The following is a 16460-nucleotide window of genomic DNA, read 5'->3' on the forward strand; positions in this document are numbered from 1 at the left end:
CTGCAGCTTCCGACCTCGCCCGGGCGGGCGCCCCGCAGACCCCGGCTCCCGCGGGCCCAGCGCGCCCGCGGCCCCGATTGTCTTCGAGGGAAGGGGCGCGTGCGGCCGGGCAGGGGGTCCCTTCCGCTCCCCTCTCAGCTCTGACCCTGTTTAGCCAACCAAACTGAAAAATCATTGCACTTTGACCGCGCTTCACGCCCGGCCCACCCGGCCCCCCACCCCCCCACCCCGCCCTACTCCCCACGCCCCCCCCACCCAGGCTCCCGCGGGATCCCCTATCCCCTGCTTCTCAGTCCCGGTCTTCCCCAGGGGCTGCACGCAGACGGGGGAGGGCCTTCGCTCAACTTCCAACAAAAGCCACTGCTGGGGCCAGCCACCTGGCCTGGCGGCTTCCGGGTGAGGAGACCCCATTCGCCGGCCCCCTCTGGCCCAGGTCAGGGCCCTCTTCGCCTCCCCAGCCAGCTGCCTCCCCTCCTTCCTTCCCTCCCTCCCTGCTGGGGCCACAGCCTCACAAACTAGATTCACAATAAATAAAGCCCACAACCCACCCCTACGGTGCAATGTTGGGTTGACTTTCAGAGGATCCTGACCTGTGCTTTGTGTTTTCATACAGCTAAGAAAGAGAGAGAGGCACAAGGACTCCAGAAGGGGGCCGAGGAAGGGAGATGCAGGGAGGAGGGAGTAAGGCACAGAAAGACAAGCCAGAGGGGCCAAGTCACACCCTGGAGGGGGGCTGGGCATGCTCTTGCTTCCCTCCCTCCCAGGGGGCTTCGGAAGACCCTCTGGACAGGTCCCCAACCATCCCTTGGTGGGGGAGGAAGGGGCTGCAGGGGGAGGGGGGAGAGCTACTTCCTGTGGTGTGTTACCAAACTGTCCCCAAGTTGCTCAAATGGAGGAGTTCCCAGTTGCGACGGCAAAAGACCCAAACAATGAATGCCCCACCCCTAAAGAAAGAGTAAAGACATTACAGGTGAAATCCAGAGAGAAGTGGCCAAGAGGCCCATATGGTGGAGAAAGTGGGGTTGGGGGGACAGAGAAAGCTCCAAAAAAACTTTTGAAAAAGGACAACACCCAACACCCTCCAAAGGAACTGAAAGTCGGCGACGAGCAGGACGCCTACCTAGCGCAGGTGGGCGGCTTAGCCGGTGGCAGCGGCGGCTGCCTCGTCTTCCTCGCTCGGCTCCGGGGTCCCCTTTCTGCTCCACTCTCCGGCCCGGCCACAGCAGGGCTGTCTGCGTGAGGGGCAGGGGCAGGGACCGGTGGGGCGGAGCGAGGGCACCTGCATGCGGGGCTGGGGTGTGGGGGCGACCCTGGGGCCCACCTCCCCTCACTCGTGGCGCGGCGAGAGAGTGCTTTTCCCGGCCTGCAGAGGGCGGGAAGAGGGGGCCTGTCCCAGGCTGGGACGGGCTGTTGTAGCATTCCGACTTTTTCCTATGGACTGTACAGAGGGGTCTGGGGCCCTGAAACTAACCCCGAAGCTCAGGGTGGGGTGACAGGACACCCTCCATTGCAGGAGCAAGGAACTAGCTCCAGGGGCCTCTCCCTGCCCCCCGCCCCAGGGGCTTGTAGCCCGAAAGTAGGGCAGGGAAACCAGGAAGGCACCGACCTCACCTAGTCCAGAGCAGCTGGGGGAAGAAGCCAGAGGCCAAGGCAGTGGGGGCTTGGGGGGGGGGGGGCGGGTAGACAGGCAGGGAGGGGGCGGAGTCTGGAGGGAGAAACCCTCTGGATCTGCCCCTCCATCATTTGTACAAGCTTGTCCCCAGGGCTCCCTAGTGAAGCTCCGGCCCAAGTTGGGGGTGGGGTTCCCCTAAAAAGGGTGAGGGTGGAGGACAGGCCCCTTTAGAACTGTGCTGGTTTCTTTGTTGGGTTGATTTTGTTCCTTCCCCGGAAGGTCGGGGCGGGGTAGGGAGGGGAGAAAGGCAGTTCTGCTGCATCCTTTCTTTCTTTCTGTCCTCTACTTAACAGAGTCCGTTTGCATGTTTCTTTCTGCTTGGCTGCTGGTGCACAGCTCCCCCGAGACCTCTTCCGAGGGCTCTCCGAGAACTGGGCTGCTTCTGGGGGCCTGCAGGGCTCCCCGGGCTGGAGGAGAGAAGGGCTGAGTGGCTGACGACGTCTAATTTTTGCTTTTCGGTGGGGCTGGGCTGGGGGATTTTTCCACGTCTCAAAATTTCTTCTCCCCCCGTTTGAGGAACCTCTTCTTTACATTTTGTCATTTCTTTTTGTCGATCTTATCAGAGGAACCAGGACTGAAATGGGACAAAAAGAGGCCGTATTGAGAATAGCAGGGGTGAGTCTCTTCTGCACCCATCTGGTCCGCAGACTGCAGGCTGGAGCTCAAGGCCCCTGGAGGGCTCACCTCCAGCAAAGCCAAGGACACCAACACCCCACGAAGAGGTACACCCCCCTTCTGTCGGTACCTCCTATGGGAATCCTGTTGCCCCCAAGAGACCCTGCCCCCCAGTGCTAGGGTCCAGCTGGCCTTCCCGTGGGCACTGTGCCCAGCGGGTGGGACCCCCATGGCTGGAGCTGGCACAGGCACAGACCTGGGATCTGGCCATGTTTCCAATTGTTTAGGTTTTTGTATGGGTCCTGCAGGGTGGGGAGGATGCCAGGCTGGAGCTTTTGTCCCCAGAGGGGTTTTGGGAGTGGGGTGGGGGTGGCTCAGCTTCTTGCTGAGTTTTCTTTCTGTCTCTTTGGATTAAAAGCAGAAATTCCCGTCTGTACTCCCCAGCCAAGGTCCCACAGGCTGAAAGGCTGGGGAGGGGGAACAGCACATGGCTTCAGTCCCTAGCAGTCCCTGGCCTGGGGGAGGGGCCCCATAGCCCACTGTGCTTGATCCTCTACCCTAGGGCACCTGGCGCAGGGGAAAGGACCCGAGTCTCCCTGGGGCGGAGGCGCTTCCCTCAGGGTGCCAGCAGGGGGAGCCGCCTTCCCACAAACCAGTCTCCGTGGCTCCTCATCACAAAATACACCTGACCCAGAGGCTGGGCGGCCTGGCAATGCCCTCCATCAAAGGCTCTGGCCCCACCTTGTGGCCAAGGGGCAGCGGGGGAAGGGAGGGAAGGGAGCTTTTCTCCTCTCCGGTCTACAGGACCTGTGCAGAACTACTAGTACCCTTGGGGCCAGAAAAGGGTCCCTGAAAATGTATATCGGGGCATCTTCCAGGCTCTGGGTCACAGATCTGAAATACTGAGCAGGGCTAACCACAGAGCTGGCACTGGGTAGTAGCCCATCCTACCCGTGCTCCATGCCCACACAGAGCCGGGTGGGGAGAGTGGGGCTGGCCTGCCCGAGGCTACATGGTCTGCCCACACAGCCCAGCCAGGACTCGCCAGGACTCGGACACAGAGGAAGGTTCCAAGTCGATGTTCCTACCCGCCACACGTGGCATGCTCCCAGGGAGCCCAGGGCCAAGGCTGCCACACCGGAGTGAGGGCCCCGGGGCAGCGAGATCAGCCAGCTTTTCAAAAGAAGCCAGAAGTCCTGACGGCATTGCATGTGAAAGCTGTCAGTGTTTAAAACCACTTGTTTAAGCCTCACGGATTATGCCCGCTGGCTGGACCTGCCCCTCAGGCTCTGGTCTGGGACCATGGGCAAACTTCTACTAAGGGATGAACACATGGAGTTGTAGTGTTAAAAAGGGCCTGGAAGATTACCTAGAACCTTCTTCGACAATGGAAACGTTCCCTGTTTGCCCTATCCAGTGTGGTAGCCACGAGCCACATGTGGCGTCTCAGCAAGGGAAATGTGGCTGCCGTTACTGAGGACTAAAGTTTTCTCTAGTTGGTTATTTACATTTTTTTTTTTAAATTAGAGATAGAGCGTGCGCACAGGCAGAGGGAGAGGCAGAGGGAGAGGGAGAAGCAGACCCCCCACCACTCCCGCTGAGCAGGGAGCCTGATGTGAGACTTGATCCTAGGAACCTGGGATCATGACCTGAGCCAAAGGCAGACGGTAAATGGCCGAGCCACCCAGGTGCCCCTCTAGTTAGTTATTTAATTTGAACTTCAACAGCCACATGTGGCCAGCACCTGCCCCGCTGGATGGTGCAGATGGAGGACATTTGGAGGCTTGGGGTTGTCACAATGACTGGTGCTGCTGGCATTCACTGGGTGGGCAGAGATGCCCAACTTCCTGCCACGTGCTGGCCCACACCCAGAGACCTGCCTTCCTGTGGCCGAGCTCCTGGAGGAACTGCCCAAGGTCCAACCCCATCAACTAATTACAGGTCTTTAAAGGGAGGCTCACGGGATACCTGGCACTGTGTAGGGGAAACCCAGGCCGAAGGCACCCCAAGTTCGGCAGAAGCTAAGTCAGCAGCCAGCCCCTAGGCTTCCAGTCCTGGCCTGAGAAGGGAGCCGCCTGGGAGAGCCCCTATCCCTGCGGTCTAAGGCCTCTGTGTTCTCTGGGACCCCCTTCGCAAGGGGAGACCACAGAGGAACCCTTACAGTGCCGCTGTGTAAGCCTGGCCCGCCCCCTCCCTGCAAGGGGAAGGAGGCAGGTGACAACGGGGACTCGGAGAGCTCAGCTCGTTTGGCCCCTCTTTGTGGGACCAAGCCAAGGTGCCAGGCTGGTTCCCTTGGAGCTGCACAGGAGGGGGAAAACCACCAGTGTTCAGATTGGGAAGCCCCTCCTGCCCGCCCCCTCCCCGCCCCACAGACCAGGAAGACCCCAGTTCAAGGCCTGGAGTTTCAGACAAAGGTGGTTCCAGGATAGCTCCCCAGTGCCTCCCCACAGGTCCCAGGAAGGAGGGGGGGGGCATCTGCTGCCAAGCACAAAGTGGCTTTTTCTGCTCACCCTTTCTGCTTCCTGAGCCAGGTCCAAAATTGATTAAAACTAAGTAAAAAGCGCTGCCCAGGGAATGACAAAATTGCTAAAATTCTCTTTTCTTCCCTCATTCTATTGTTCTCTCTCCATCTGGTGCTCCAGAGATCAGCTAAAGTCACTGGTTACTGTGGAAACCGCCCCCCACTGTACCCCCTGCGCCCGCTGCAGCCGCCTGCCTGCCCCCAGGCCCAAGGGCTCTCGGCTGTTGTGGGCCTTGTCCGGCTCCAGTCTCCCCCACCGTCACCCCCAGACACACCTGCCTGCTGGGGCCCGGGGCTCAGGCTGCTTTGCAAAACAAGGGGGAGAAAAACTGTTTCCCAAACTTGCCTCAAAGTCTGCCTTGGCCCCAAAGTCCAAGCAAAGTGAGCAGAGAAAGTGAAGAAGGGAAAGCACACGGAGGCAGGCGGAAACAGGGTGAGCGGGGAGGACTCACGGCAGTGGTCCCCAAGAGCAAGCAAGCAACGGGGAGCTCCGAGTTACAGGCGCTGGGGCGGAGGGAGGGAGGGAGGGCGGGCGGGCGGGAGCGATGGAGCCCTGCCGCCTGGTGCCAGCCCAGCGCCAGGAGGGGAGGCCCGCCTGCTGTCCCTTCCTCTGGCACCCCCTCCCGCCCTCTGCCAGCAGGGCTCTCTCGGCCTCCCTGGCACAGAGCAGCGGAGGGGGCTGGCTCCAGCCCCTGCTCGGAGCCATTGTTTTTCTTCTCAACACCCCCAAGTTCAAGTTCATCTGGGTGTTACATCATGTCTGGTTGCTCCTGGAAACCAGACGGGTCAGACGTGACTCTGGGGAAAGGGGGTGGGAAGCTGGAGGGGGTTGAAGTTCCCCTCCCCTCCCCTCCTTGCCACTAGGGAGCTCTGAAGTTTGAAGTTTGACAAAGTTTTTTGGCCTTTTTTTTTTTTTTTTTTTTTGAGGGAGGGAAAGGAAAAGGGAAAAAAAAACAAAACCTCAAACCACACACACAAAACTTCCATCCACCGACTTTCTCTGGACTCAGGCCTCAGAGCAGTAAGGGAGCAGGAGCAGCAAGAGGTGGCCCTGGGGCTCTGGGCTGGGGTGGATTTCCTGGGGTGGAGAAAGCCTCCAAGCCTTGGGCTCACAGGATGGTGTTTTGGTAAAATGCGCAAAAGAGAAAGATTATTTGCATGTTCCTTTCCGAGAAGCCTGGGGCTTTGTAAAACGGCCTCCACCCTGCTGCTGAGGTGGGTCCTCCCTGCACCCCAAGGCCCCCGGGCTCTGTGAGCTTGTCGCAGCCTCTGGGGGACAGGCACAGGGAGGAGGGGCCCACGTGCGTGCGAGAGCACAGATGCCTGTACAAAACCAGATCCAGGGCATTCCAGCAGGAGGGCTGGAGTTTTCCTTATGAGAACTGGGGATGGGCGGGCGGGAGCTGGACTGGAGGTTCCAACAGCCCGGCCTCCCCTCTAACGGGATTCATGGGGACCTGAGGGAGGGGCCTCCAGGGTGGCAACAGGCCCTGCCCTACCCTGGGTGCCAGAGTCTCTGGGCAATCAGCCCACCAGGACGGCTCTGTCCCTCCTCCACCCCTTGCCCAGCCCACCCAAAGCCAAGGAAGAAGGGGAGGGCTGGGGGCCAGGGCTTCCAGCTGGAGAGGGAGCAGAGCAACAGGCAGACGCTGTCCTCTTCCTGACGGGGCCTCGGGCTACCACAAGGCCTGGCCCAGAGCGCCTCTAGCCTCAGGTCTTTGGCCGCCTTCCCCAGGGCCGGGGCTGTCAGAGCTAATTATCCAATTAGCTGATTAGCTAGGGGACCTGGGGGCTGCCTGGGGAGGCAGGCTCAGCTGGGCTTGCAAAAGCCTGGGCCCTCCAGCCCTGCCCTAGCCCCTTCTCCCGGATTGGCCTCAAGGAGCCAGCGTCTTCCCTCCCGCCCGTGATGCCCGCGCCCCTGCCTCTTCCCCCTGTGCCCACATCCACATCGCGGGTGGAGCCTCCTACCTGAGACTGCTGTGGGATGTTCAGAAAGTTGCCGTCCCGGGGTCCGATGCTGACAAACCGGTTGGCAGAGGAGGCGCCTGTCGTTGCGAATGCTGTGGGGAGCAGGGAAGAGAGGGAGAGACCCCGTGAGGCCTTGGGGCCTGCCCGGGCACTGCCCTTCGGGGCTGCTGAGAGAGGGAGAGACTGGATTAGACCACGCTGCCAGGGCTTAGGCTGGCCGTGGGAAGGACAGGCCAGAGGGGTCCCATCACCCGCTCACTGACCAGGAGCACACACTGTCCCCCACCCCTAGCATTCCACCTCAGCCAGATGTCCTCTCTCCTGGCCCAGGGTGTGGGAGGGGCCCTGGAGGCTTTAGCTTGAGGTCCCAGAGACCCTGTTGTGTCCCCAAAGCAGGCACCAAGCAGGACTGAGGCTAGCCCTCGTTGAAGCAAGGCACCCGTGCTTTCCCACGGACTCTCTTGGGTCTTGGGAAGAGGGAGCCTGGGAGGGCGGGATGCTGGGGGCTCAGCCGGACCGGCCCCACCCTGCTCAGGGAAGGCTGGCTCAGCCAGGCCTCCTCTCCGACCAGGGCAGCTGGGCGGGTGCTGCATCACAGAACCACGCCGCCCAGTCCCAAGGATGGGGCTGATGGCTCAGGGAGCTTGCAGGGGTCCAGTGGAGGGCTGAGTTGGATGGGACAGGGGCAGAGAGAGGACCTGGCTGCCAGCTTGGACCCAGCAGGCGTCCTCCTCCTCTGATGCATGAGCCAGAGCCTGTGGTCGCGCGGTCCCCAGGGCCTGACACAGGCCGTAGCACAGGAGGAGGTGGCAGAGCCCCAGGGCTTGGGTGCCCGTGAGCAGTTCTGGAGCCTGAGGGGCAAAGGGGCAGCCCAACACCCCTGAGCTCTTCTTGGGTTTTCTGGCTGGAACCCTATGGGAGGGAATGGGTTGTGCACCCCCAGCAGGGTGGATGTCCCCAGAAGGAACAAGAGTGTCACAGGCTGCCAGGGATTCCCCCCCAACACACACCCTCTACCAGACACACCCCAGGGACTGCATGCTCACCAGACACTGTCCAGGGCCCCCCACCCCGCCCCAGCCACTCTGCCGCCTAGCGCCTCCTCTCCCACCCTGCCCACCTCCAATGACCATGACCATGACTTCGTGTCTTATGGCGGATGCAGATGGGAAGATGGCATGAAGAGGATGGAGAGGGGAAAAGAACTCAAACCATGAGAAAGAGGGCGACAGAGAGCGCGAGACGGAGGAAAGTGAGCCAGGCCACCCCTCCCGCTGCGGACCAGGCAGTCCTGGCCTGGGGTCTGCCGGCCCCCAGAGCGCCCGAAGCGCAGCCCACCCTCTGCCCACAGACGGCACACCGCCCACCCTCCACCTCTCCTGTCCTTCACACGTCGGGTCTACCTTGGGCCTCGCAACTCAGGTTTTTTTTTCCCTTAACAAAATTTGTCACTGGTTAAAAGAGAGAGAGAGGAAGAGAAAGAGATGAAGTAAGCCGAGGCCCAGAGCCCTCCCTTGTCCTTGGAACAGTCAACCTGGGAAAGGGAGAGGGATGGGAGGAGGAAAAAAAAAAGAAAAAAAAAGAAAAAAAAAAAAGAGGAACAACGAGAAACCAAATGTGAGATTGAAGGGGAGGAGGTCGGGGCTGGCCTGCTGTACAGTTAGAGGCCCAAGGGCCCCGGAATGGAGGTGAGGGGGCAAGGCCAAAAGGGGATGGCAGTGGCGTCACCTTGTGGTCACATTTAATTTTTTTTTGGTGTAGCGGGGCACAACGAAACAACAAAAATCAAAAAACAAAAAAACGAAAAATGAAAAAAAAAACAGCAATCAGGCATGAAGATGGCATGGCTGCGCCTCCCCGCCCCCCTCCCACCCTGGCCAGCACCCCTGGCCTGCGTGCCCCACTGTGCTCCCCCTCCCGCCCCCGGGAGGGGCCTGGGCCAGGGGCCCCCCGGCTAGGAGCCGCGGGTGGGCAGGGGGGCTCGTGGGGTGCTGGCTGGTGCAACTGAGGCCCCGGAGGCCGTGACTGGGGGCTCAGCTCTGCTCTTGTCCGGGTGGGAGGCTCCGTGGCGCTCTGGGTTGGGGGGGCTCTGGCGGTGGGCGGGGTAGGGGGGTTTTCTTTTTGCCGTGGAGACTGTTTGGATGGGCCAGGGATGCTGGGCGTTGTGGTTTCGGTTTCATCGTCCACTTACAAGGTGATGGAGGAGTCAAGGCGGCGCCGTCTGGGGCAGTGCTGGTGGATTTGGAATCAGGCATAGGAAGGGGCACAGGTCTGGCCACTGGAGGCGGCGGCGGTAGCAAAAATGACCCCGGGACTTTGCCCTGGCCGCTACCGTTGGGCTGCGAACAACATAAATAGAGTGACGCATGAAGGCACATCCCACACAGACACACGCTCCCCTGCGCGGCCACGCCAGCTCGCTCCTGAGAGCGGGCGCTCCCGGTGAAAGATGCAGGACGGGGTCGTCTCCTCCGGGGCACGGGGTGGGTGAGGGTGTGAGGCTTCTATTTGGTCTCTCAGGTGTTTCTCTCTCTCTTTTTTTTTTTTTTTTTTTTTTGTGGTCCTCTTTTGAAGTTGTGGGAGGGACGAAAGGGGGTATCCGACGAGTAGTTTGTTATTTCTCAGGGAACATGTTTTAGGTATCAAAACATGCCACCTCGCCACCTAGGCAGCTGCCCCTAGCACGCTCGTGCTCTTGGAAGACCTGCCTCAGCAGGTAAGATGCGCCAGCTCACCCCCTACCGTCCCCGGAAAACACACGCAGGCCGCCCCTCTGCGGGCCCCTGGGGTGGGGCTGGCCGACCCAGCCAAGGACCACAGGCCCTCGGGCCTCTACCCCACATCACAGCCCAGGGAGACGCCGCGTGCTGGGGGTCTTGCCCCGGACTCCGGCAGCCTGAGGATTGTGGGGTGCCGGCCCATTTTCTACAGAACAGCCCAAGAGGAAAATCCGTCACTGCCAGCCGCAGTCCCGAGGCTCTTAGAGAGAACTTCCCTGTACGGGGCCCTCAGAAGCCTGGGAACCTGGCTGCCAGCTCCATTGCTTGGCTCTATCCCGTCTTCTGCCTCAAACCTGAATCTCCTCCCTAAGCCTCGTGTATGCCTTGTGCGCATCAGCCTTTGGGATTCGGGGACGGAGGCCCCACAGGGAGGGGCAGAGGTCCCTGGCCTCCTGTAGGCACAGCTTTCTGGAGCTCTGGGCAGTGCTCTCGATGACCACCTGCAGCCTGGGCTCAGGGTGAGGGGGCTAGAGCTCTGAGTCCTAAATGGTCCCCTCTCCCGAGGGGCAGAGCTCTGCCCCCCCAGCCACCCAGGTGCAAGGCTCAGGGAGGCTCCCGTGCTGCCCCTTCTGTTGGTGGGCGAACCCCACGGAGTCCACCCCCTTGATGTCTCCAGCCGACCCAACTTCTATCCTCACTGGTTCCACTGGACTAGGTCCACGAGACTCCCAAGGGGTCTCCCCTGTCCTAACAGTGTCCTCTAAGGACACTCAGCGTCTCGGCGCCCGGCTCCGTATCGCATACTTTACCCAGGTGGTGGCCGATGCTCCCCCCACCCCACCCACCACGAGGCAGCAGTTTTTGCCTGGGTCAGGGGTGACAGGGTGGATTCTGCCTCGGCAGGGGGCATTAACAATGTCTGGAGACATGTTGGGTAGCACCACTTCTGGGGGTGCTGCTGGCATCTGGGGTGGGGCAGAGTCCGGGTGGGGTGCTGCTAGACACTCCACAAGGCACGAGATGGCCCCCAGGATAAAGGCCCAACAAGCCAAACATTACTAGTGCCGTGGCTGGGAAACCCTGATTCAAGGGAAACTTGATTCTCCCCCCTTGCACAACTGGCGAAACTGAGGCTCTGCAGCTGAGTGGTTTATCCAAAGTCACGCAGCTGTGACTGGTGAGGCCGGAAATTCATAACCATGTCTCTCTCGCTCCAGGGATCCTGGGGATTTTTTCCAGTGGGCTCATCCCAGCCCTCATCCCGAAATCCAAAAGCACTCAGGCTACTGCCCTCCCCTCCCACGGATGTGACTGCGTGTAACATCAAGTAAGAGCCCCCTGGTTGGGCCTTCAAGGCCACTGTGGTGGAGCCCAGATGGGGTCTTCCACCATTCATGCCTCTACGTTCACCTCCTTCCAAGTACTTCCCATTGCAAACAAACTGGAGTTTCCAAAACATAGCCCAAGCAGTTGGGGGCTGCACCCATGCTCGCTGCAGAACCCTCTGTCTACAACACCCCTTCCCATACCCCTTAAGTCCGGCTCAGAAAACACCATCCCCAACCTGGGACCAGCCAGATACCCTAAATCACCATCCGTCTCTCTCTCTCTCTGCCTTTTTTTCCTAGGGTGGTCGTGACCTCCACCAAAGCCTTTGAAGCAGGCTGCCTCCCAGGCTCCCCAGCAAGCCCGGGGACAGCCACCTCTGTGCGGCCCAGGCATGCTGCACTTTCAAACCATCGAGCCCCATGTCTGACCTGTGCCAGCCACACCCTTCTGAGCTCTGGCCACCACCTCCCGTCACCTCTAAAGACCAGCGCCTGGGTCTGACATTGTCCCTCTAAATGGTTCCCTTGACTTGCTCTTTCCTGCCCACTCAGAGGTCCCCTGACAAAAGCAGGCGGGGGCTGCTGGTCTCTGCATCCTGGGCCCTCTGCATGCCAGGTGCCCTTTCAGAAATAGGCAGCTGCCTTCCTCCAGCAGGGCAGGAAACGCAAGTCTCCAGAGATCACAGCCTCACTCCTTTACTCTGCGCCATCCTGGGCTTGCCGCTCCCCCTCCCCCAGGGGCTGGGACCCACGGCCCTCCAGGTAGCCCTTGCTCCTACAGGGCACCCTGTGCCTCCTTCTAGTCCTCAAGACCCTGCTTCCCCTCAGGAGGACCTACATCACTCATCGCTCTTGATGAAGCCAATCCCAGCCCAACACAGCCAGTCATGGAACAGCGCTGGTTTACAACATTTAGTTTCTGGAAGCTACTTCCAACCAGGCTACGGTATCTCAGCTCTGATTACAGTACAGGTTGAGGTTTTAAAAATCTCGAGGTCTTGTGATTTTGCGGTGCCTTGAAACCTCACGAGTTAAAAGCTAGAAGGAACCTGGAGATGGGATAGCTCTTCACTTTCAACAGATGAAGACGAGGCCCGGCGGCTCCAGCGCTGATGCCTGAGGCTGACCTACAACCGGTCTTTCTGCCTCCCGGGGTCACGCTATCCCATCGGGCCCTGTGACTTCTCCATCGGTTCACTTGGTGGCCTCTTCTCTCTGCCAGAAACACAGCTAACCAGGCATCTTCCTTCTGCCCTTTGTGTCTCCTCTGAGTGGCGTGTCCACTTGGCCTTGGCCTTTACCGATCTGGCTCTTCTCAAGTAGGGCCTCTTGCTGCAGTCCGAGGATGAGCACGGGGTGGTGCCTGGAAACCCTTTCGCAAATCGTAAAAATTTCGTAGGCGTACTTTTTTCTTTCTGCAAAGATGCTCTGTAACTTCACATTCTCAAAGAGGTTAGGAATTTACTCCTTCAGGCTTTAGATCAATGGTTCTCAAAGTGGGTCACCCGACCAGAAACAGCATCAGCTGGGAACTTGGGGAGAAATGCAGATTCTCGGCCCCACCCAGGTCTGGGGAATCAGAATCAGGTGAGGCCCAGGCACCTGTGTGTTAGCGAGCCTTCCAGGTGACTCGTGCATGCTAAGGCTGAGAACCTTTGCTCTGGAGGCAGCCACGGACCCAGAGCAGTCTGGTACTGCCATTGGCGGTCACCAGGTCAGCTGCAGAGCCTGGGGCCTCTGGCTCCTTCCTCCAGAGCCTGCGGCCGAGCCCCAGAGAGCAGGCTCACTGAAGACACGCCCTTCTCCTCTCTGGGCACAACAGGCCAGGAGAGGAAACCCAGAGACTGCTCCCCAGCTGGGCTAGGCTCTTCTGTTTAACCAGATTGCCTGCTCACCCTCCTGCCGGCAGTGTTTTATCCATGGTCTGCTCAGAGCAAGCATCTGCCTTCTGGACCAGATGAGCCCTTAATCTTGAACGCTCAAGTCAAGGGAGAGGCTCAGGACCCAGCCATCATCAGGAGGCTTAAGGACAGACTGACCCATACTCCCGAGAGTCCTGTGCGTTAGCTTTGGCTCTTTGGGCTAAACTGGCCCCTCAGGTCAGTCTCATTTTGGTTCCAAATCCCAGCTGCCTCTGTGGGTGAGAAGGCAGGCAAGGTGGGGTTCCTGGACTCTCTGATCCATATTCCAGACCCCAGGGCCCTTGGGCGCTGGGACATGGGCTTGTAGCTCCCGTAGACTCTGCTGTCATCTCTGAAGGAACCGTAGTAGCTGTCGGGGGTCACGGCCACTTTCCCCTCCATGCCCCTAAAAGTGGACAGAGCTTGTCCAGAGAGGTAGGCAAGGCTCTGAGTGAGCTAAGGGGCTGCAGAGCCAGTGAGAGAGAACCTCACAGGGAAAAGGAGACGAGGAAAGTAGAAGGAGGGAGAACAGGAGAGAGGGAAGAAAACCGGCTTCTGTTCTGGACAGCAAGAGCGAGGAGGCTGAGCCGTAACCCTGCCCCAAATCAATGCACCAGCACTTAGCAAATGCCCATTCTGTATAGGCCGCCCTGAGGCAGCACTGGGCTGTGTGGCCAAGGGCCGCCCACAGCTCTCCCTGGGCCACCTATGGCATGGGGTTCCGAACGCCTCTCCCCACCACGGGCCTTTGAGTGACCTCCCCCCTGACTTCTCACAACAGGTTTCCAGGCTGGACCAGCTGCGGAAAGAGAAGCTGGACCTTCTCACAGCGCCGTGTGTTGCTGGGACTCTAGAATCTTCCCAGAGGCCTAGAGACCTCCTTGTCCCAACCCGAGTGCTCAGGGACCCAGGGACTAAGAGAGGACCACTGTCCCACTGAAGGGTCACCTCTGACCCACCACTGTCTGGGATAAGCCCTTTGCTGAGTGGCCTGTGTTTCTGCTCATCAGGGCCTGGGCCCTAGGGCTTGCTGACAGAGAAGGGCGGTGGGGCAGCAGAACTCCGTGGGCAACCAGCATCTCTCCTAGGCTGAGGAGCAGAAGGGCTTCCCTCCAGAACAAAAACAGACCTGGGAACCTCTTGCTGAGAGTTCTGCCAACGGGAGACTCCGTGACTGCTGGAGGGGAAGGAGGGGGGGCCTTGCTCCACCCAGGGCTTCTCACCAGGGAATGGTGATGCCCCCAGGGCACGCTGAACTCTGGAAAAATCCTGGATCATCGGGACTGGGAGGGATGGTGCCGCTGCCATTGAGTGGGTGGGGCCGCGGATGCTGCCCAGTACCCCACAGTGCCCAGACGGCCCCGCAGAACACAGAATGGACAGCCCAGATGTCAATAGTGCCAAGGCGAGGAAGTCTCCGTCTAGCACCTACACACTCCTTGTAGCCCTGAGGTTTTAAGAGGGGTGCTATGAGGTCAGGAGCCCAGGCTGGGTTGGATAGATCACGGACACACTCTTATGGGGGAACAGAGACTGCGGGGAGGGCAAGGAGCCCGAGCAAGAGCAAGGCGGGCCCGGCCACTGCCCTCGTCCCCAACTCTGGACGGTGACAGGCCCTGGCATCACACATGGACCCCTACCCCAGATCCAGAAGACGGAGGTGTTTGGCACTACCGGCCCTCTGCTGCCCCAGCCCTAGGAGGGCTCCCGGCTTTTGGACCCTCTCCCTGTGAGCCCCGAGACAGACGGACAGATGCAGAGATGAGCTGTGGCAGGGCTCCGGGGGCCTGTGGACTCACCTGTCCGGTGGCCTGGCCCGAGCCGTCCGAGCACACGAACTGCACAAACTCCTTCAGCGAGTCCTGCCCGTGGTGGTGGTGGTAGCGGATGGTCGGGTGCGTGAAGTACGGGCTCGACTGCTGGATGATGGATGTGGAGGGGAAGTGCAGCGCCGACGCCGTGGCCCGGGGGCTCCCTGCGCACATGCGGGCAGGAAGAAGAGGGCGTCAGGGCTTAGGAGGCAGAGGGGAGCGCAATGGAAGATGGGGTTGGCTGGGGGGAACCAGATGATGGAACCAGATGATGCTGGTCAGACAGAGCCCTGAGGTGCCAGAGGAGAAGGGAGAATGGGGTTAAGATCAAGGCCAGAACCAGGGTGAGGAGAGTGAGGCACCGGCCTCTGGTGAGAAAGTTAAGGCAGCACCAGATAACTCGACAATCGACAATCGGGGTAAGCCATGTCTTAACACAGTACTTTCACAAGCCGGACCGGCGGAGCGCCCAGATGGCTCAGTCGGTGAAGCATCAGACTCTTGATTTCGGCTCAGGTCATGACCTCAGGGTGGTGATCTCAGGGTTGTGACCCTGAGCCCCACGCCTGGCGCTTCACTCAGCGGGGAGTCAGCTGGAGATTGTCTCTCTCCCTTGGCCCCTTCCCGCCAAACTACTTTTTTTTTTTACTACTTTTTTAAAATAAAAAGTCAAATTGGCAAACCAGGGCTGGTCAGCCAGCTGCTGGTCTTTGTAATCAAGTCTGATTAGAACCAGGGCTGGAGCTTGGGTGACGTGAACACAGCAAGGCTGGGCAAGTGCAAGGCCAGCCCCATCTTTTGTTTAAAATGTTGATAGCTGTTCCTCGCGTGTTGTTTGCAACCGTTTCAATTATTACATTAAATATTATTTATCTTGATGACTAGGGTTTTGGGGTCTCCTGGGAGTCTGTCGTGGGGAGGGCCTCACTGGCTTCACCCTGATCCAGGGCCTACGAGTGAGTCTGGGGAGGGACAGAAGGGACCAAGGGGTCCCAGGCTCTGGCTGGAGACAGGGCCCCGGCGCCTTTCCTGTGCAGGACGAGCCCCTGAAACACATAACACCCGCTCCTGCGCGCACAGGACGGTGGTTGTGGCCGCTGCCGCCCAGGCCGCGTTCCCGTGCGCTCAGCCCCGCGGTCCTTGCACACGCATCCTCCCCATAAACAGCTCACACCCCGGCGCCGGCCCCAGCTCTTCCCTGGGCCGAGTCCTCCCCCTCCGGTCTGTTTCCAATCAGCTCGCTCTTGCTCTCAGTTTCATTAGGGGGCTGAGGAAACTTGGCTTCTTTCTGGAGTTCATAAAAGCTGAGCGGAGCTGGGCCTGCTGCCCTCCTGCTGCCTGCGCGGAGAGGGCCTGGGGTCCCCGCCCCCACCTTGTGGCCACCACACCCTGCCCCAGCGCAGGCTGCCTCTGGGCTCTCAGCCAGGAGGCCCCGAGGAGGAAGCCGGGAGGGTAAACCTCACTCTTCTCTGTGTCCTACAGACAAGCCCACAAGACGGCAGGCAGAGAAAAAGTCCAGGCCTCTTTCTGCCAGAAGGGTACCAGGGGAGGGAAAAAGCAAATGAGGGAATGGAGAGGCTGAGGACTCAGCTCCTACCACTTCCTGCCGGATGCTGTCCCCTCTGGAACACTGAGATGTCCCCCCCACCCTGCCACCACCAAGCACCCGCTCCCGAGACCAAAGCAAGAGAGCCCATCAAGGCAGTGGGCTTGCTCCTCTCCCTGGAGAACAACCCAGGTGCTACCAGCCCCTGGGCCCAGCCCTTGACTTTTGGCAAAGGGCAGGGAGGGCCTGAGAAGGGAGCCCGGGCTCCCTGAGTGCTCTTGTCAGTCTGTGCCCCACAGGGACCAACCCTGGCGCTGGGAAATCGGACCCCAGGCTCAGCCAGGAGCTAGGAGGGAAGAGGGAAAGGAGTACAGAAGG

The 16460-nt window shown here is 60.0% G+C and overlaps 1 protein-coding gene across 5 annotated transcripts in view; it reads right to left on the bottom strand.

Moving 5' to 3' along the window:
• Nucleotides 1-236: 236 nt before the first annotated feature.
• The window catches only part of NFIX (nuclear factor I X), a 95447-nt gene continuing 79223 nt past the window's right edge, over nt 237-16460 (bottom strand). For 3 of the 5 annotated variants that reach the window (XM_044254082.1, XM_044254083.1, XM_044254085.1), the window contains 4 exons: nt 14525-14700; nt 8968-9115; nt 6777-6868; nt 237-2246 (listed from right to left, as the gene is read on the bottom strand). In XM_044254082.1, coding sequence (XP_044110017.1) covers nt 2232-2246; nt 6777-6868; nt 8968-9115; nt 14525-14700 — 431 coding nt within the window. In that variant the 3' untranslated portion in view covers nt 237-2231. The remainder of the gene's footprint in view (nt 2247-6776; nt 6869-8967; nt 9116-14524; nt 14701-16460) is intronic. The other 2 variants (XM_044254086.1, XM_044254087.1) reach the window with 1 other exon arrangement.

This window comes from Neovison vison, chromosome 6 (assembly GCF_020171115.1).
Source record: "Neovison vison isolate M4711 chromosome 6, ASM_NN_V1, whole genome shotgun sequence".
Classification (NCBI taxonomy): Eukaryota; Metazoa; Chordata; class Mammalia; order Carnivora; family Mustelidae; genus Neogale; species Neogale vison.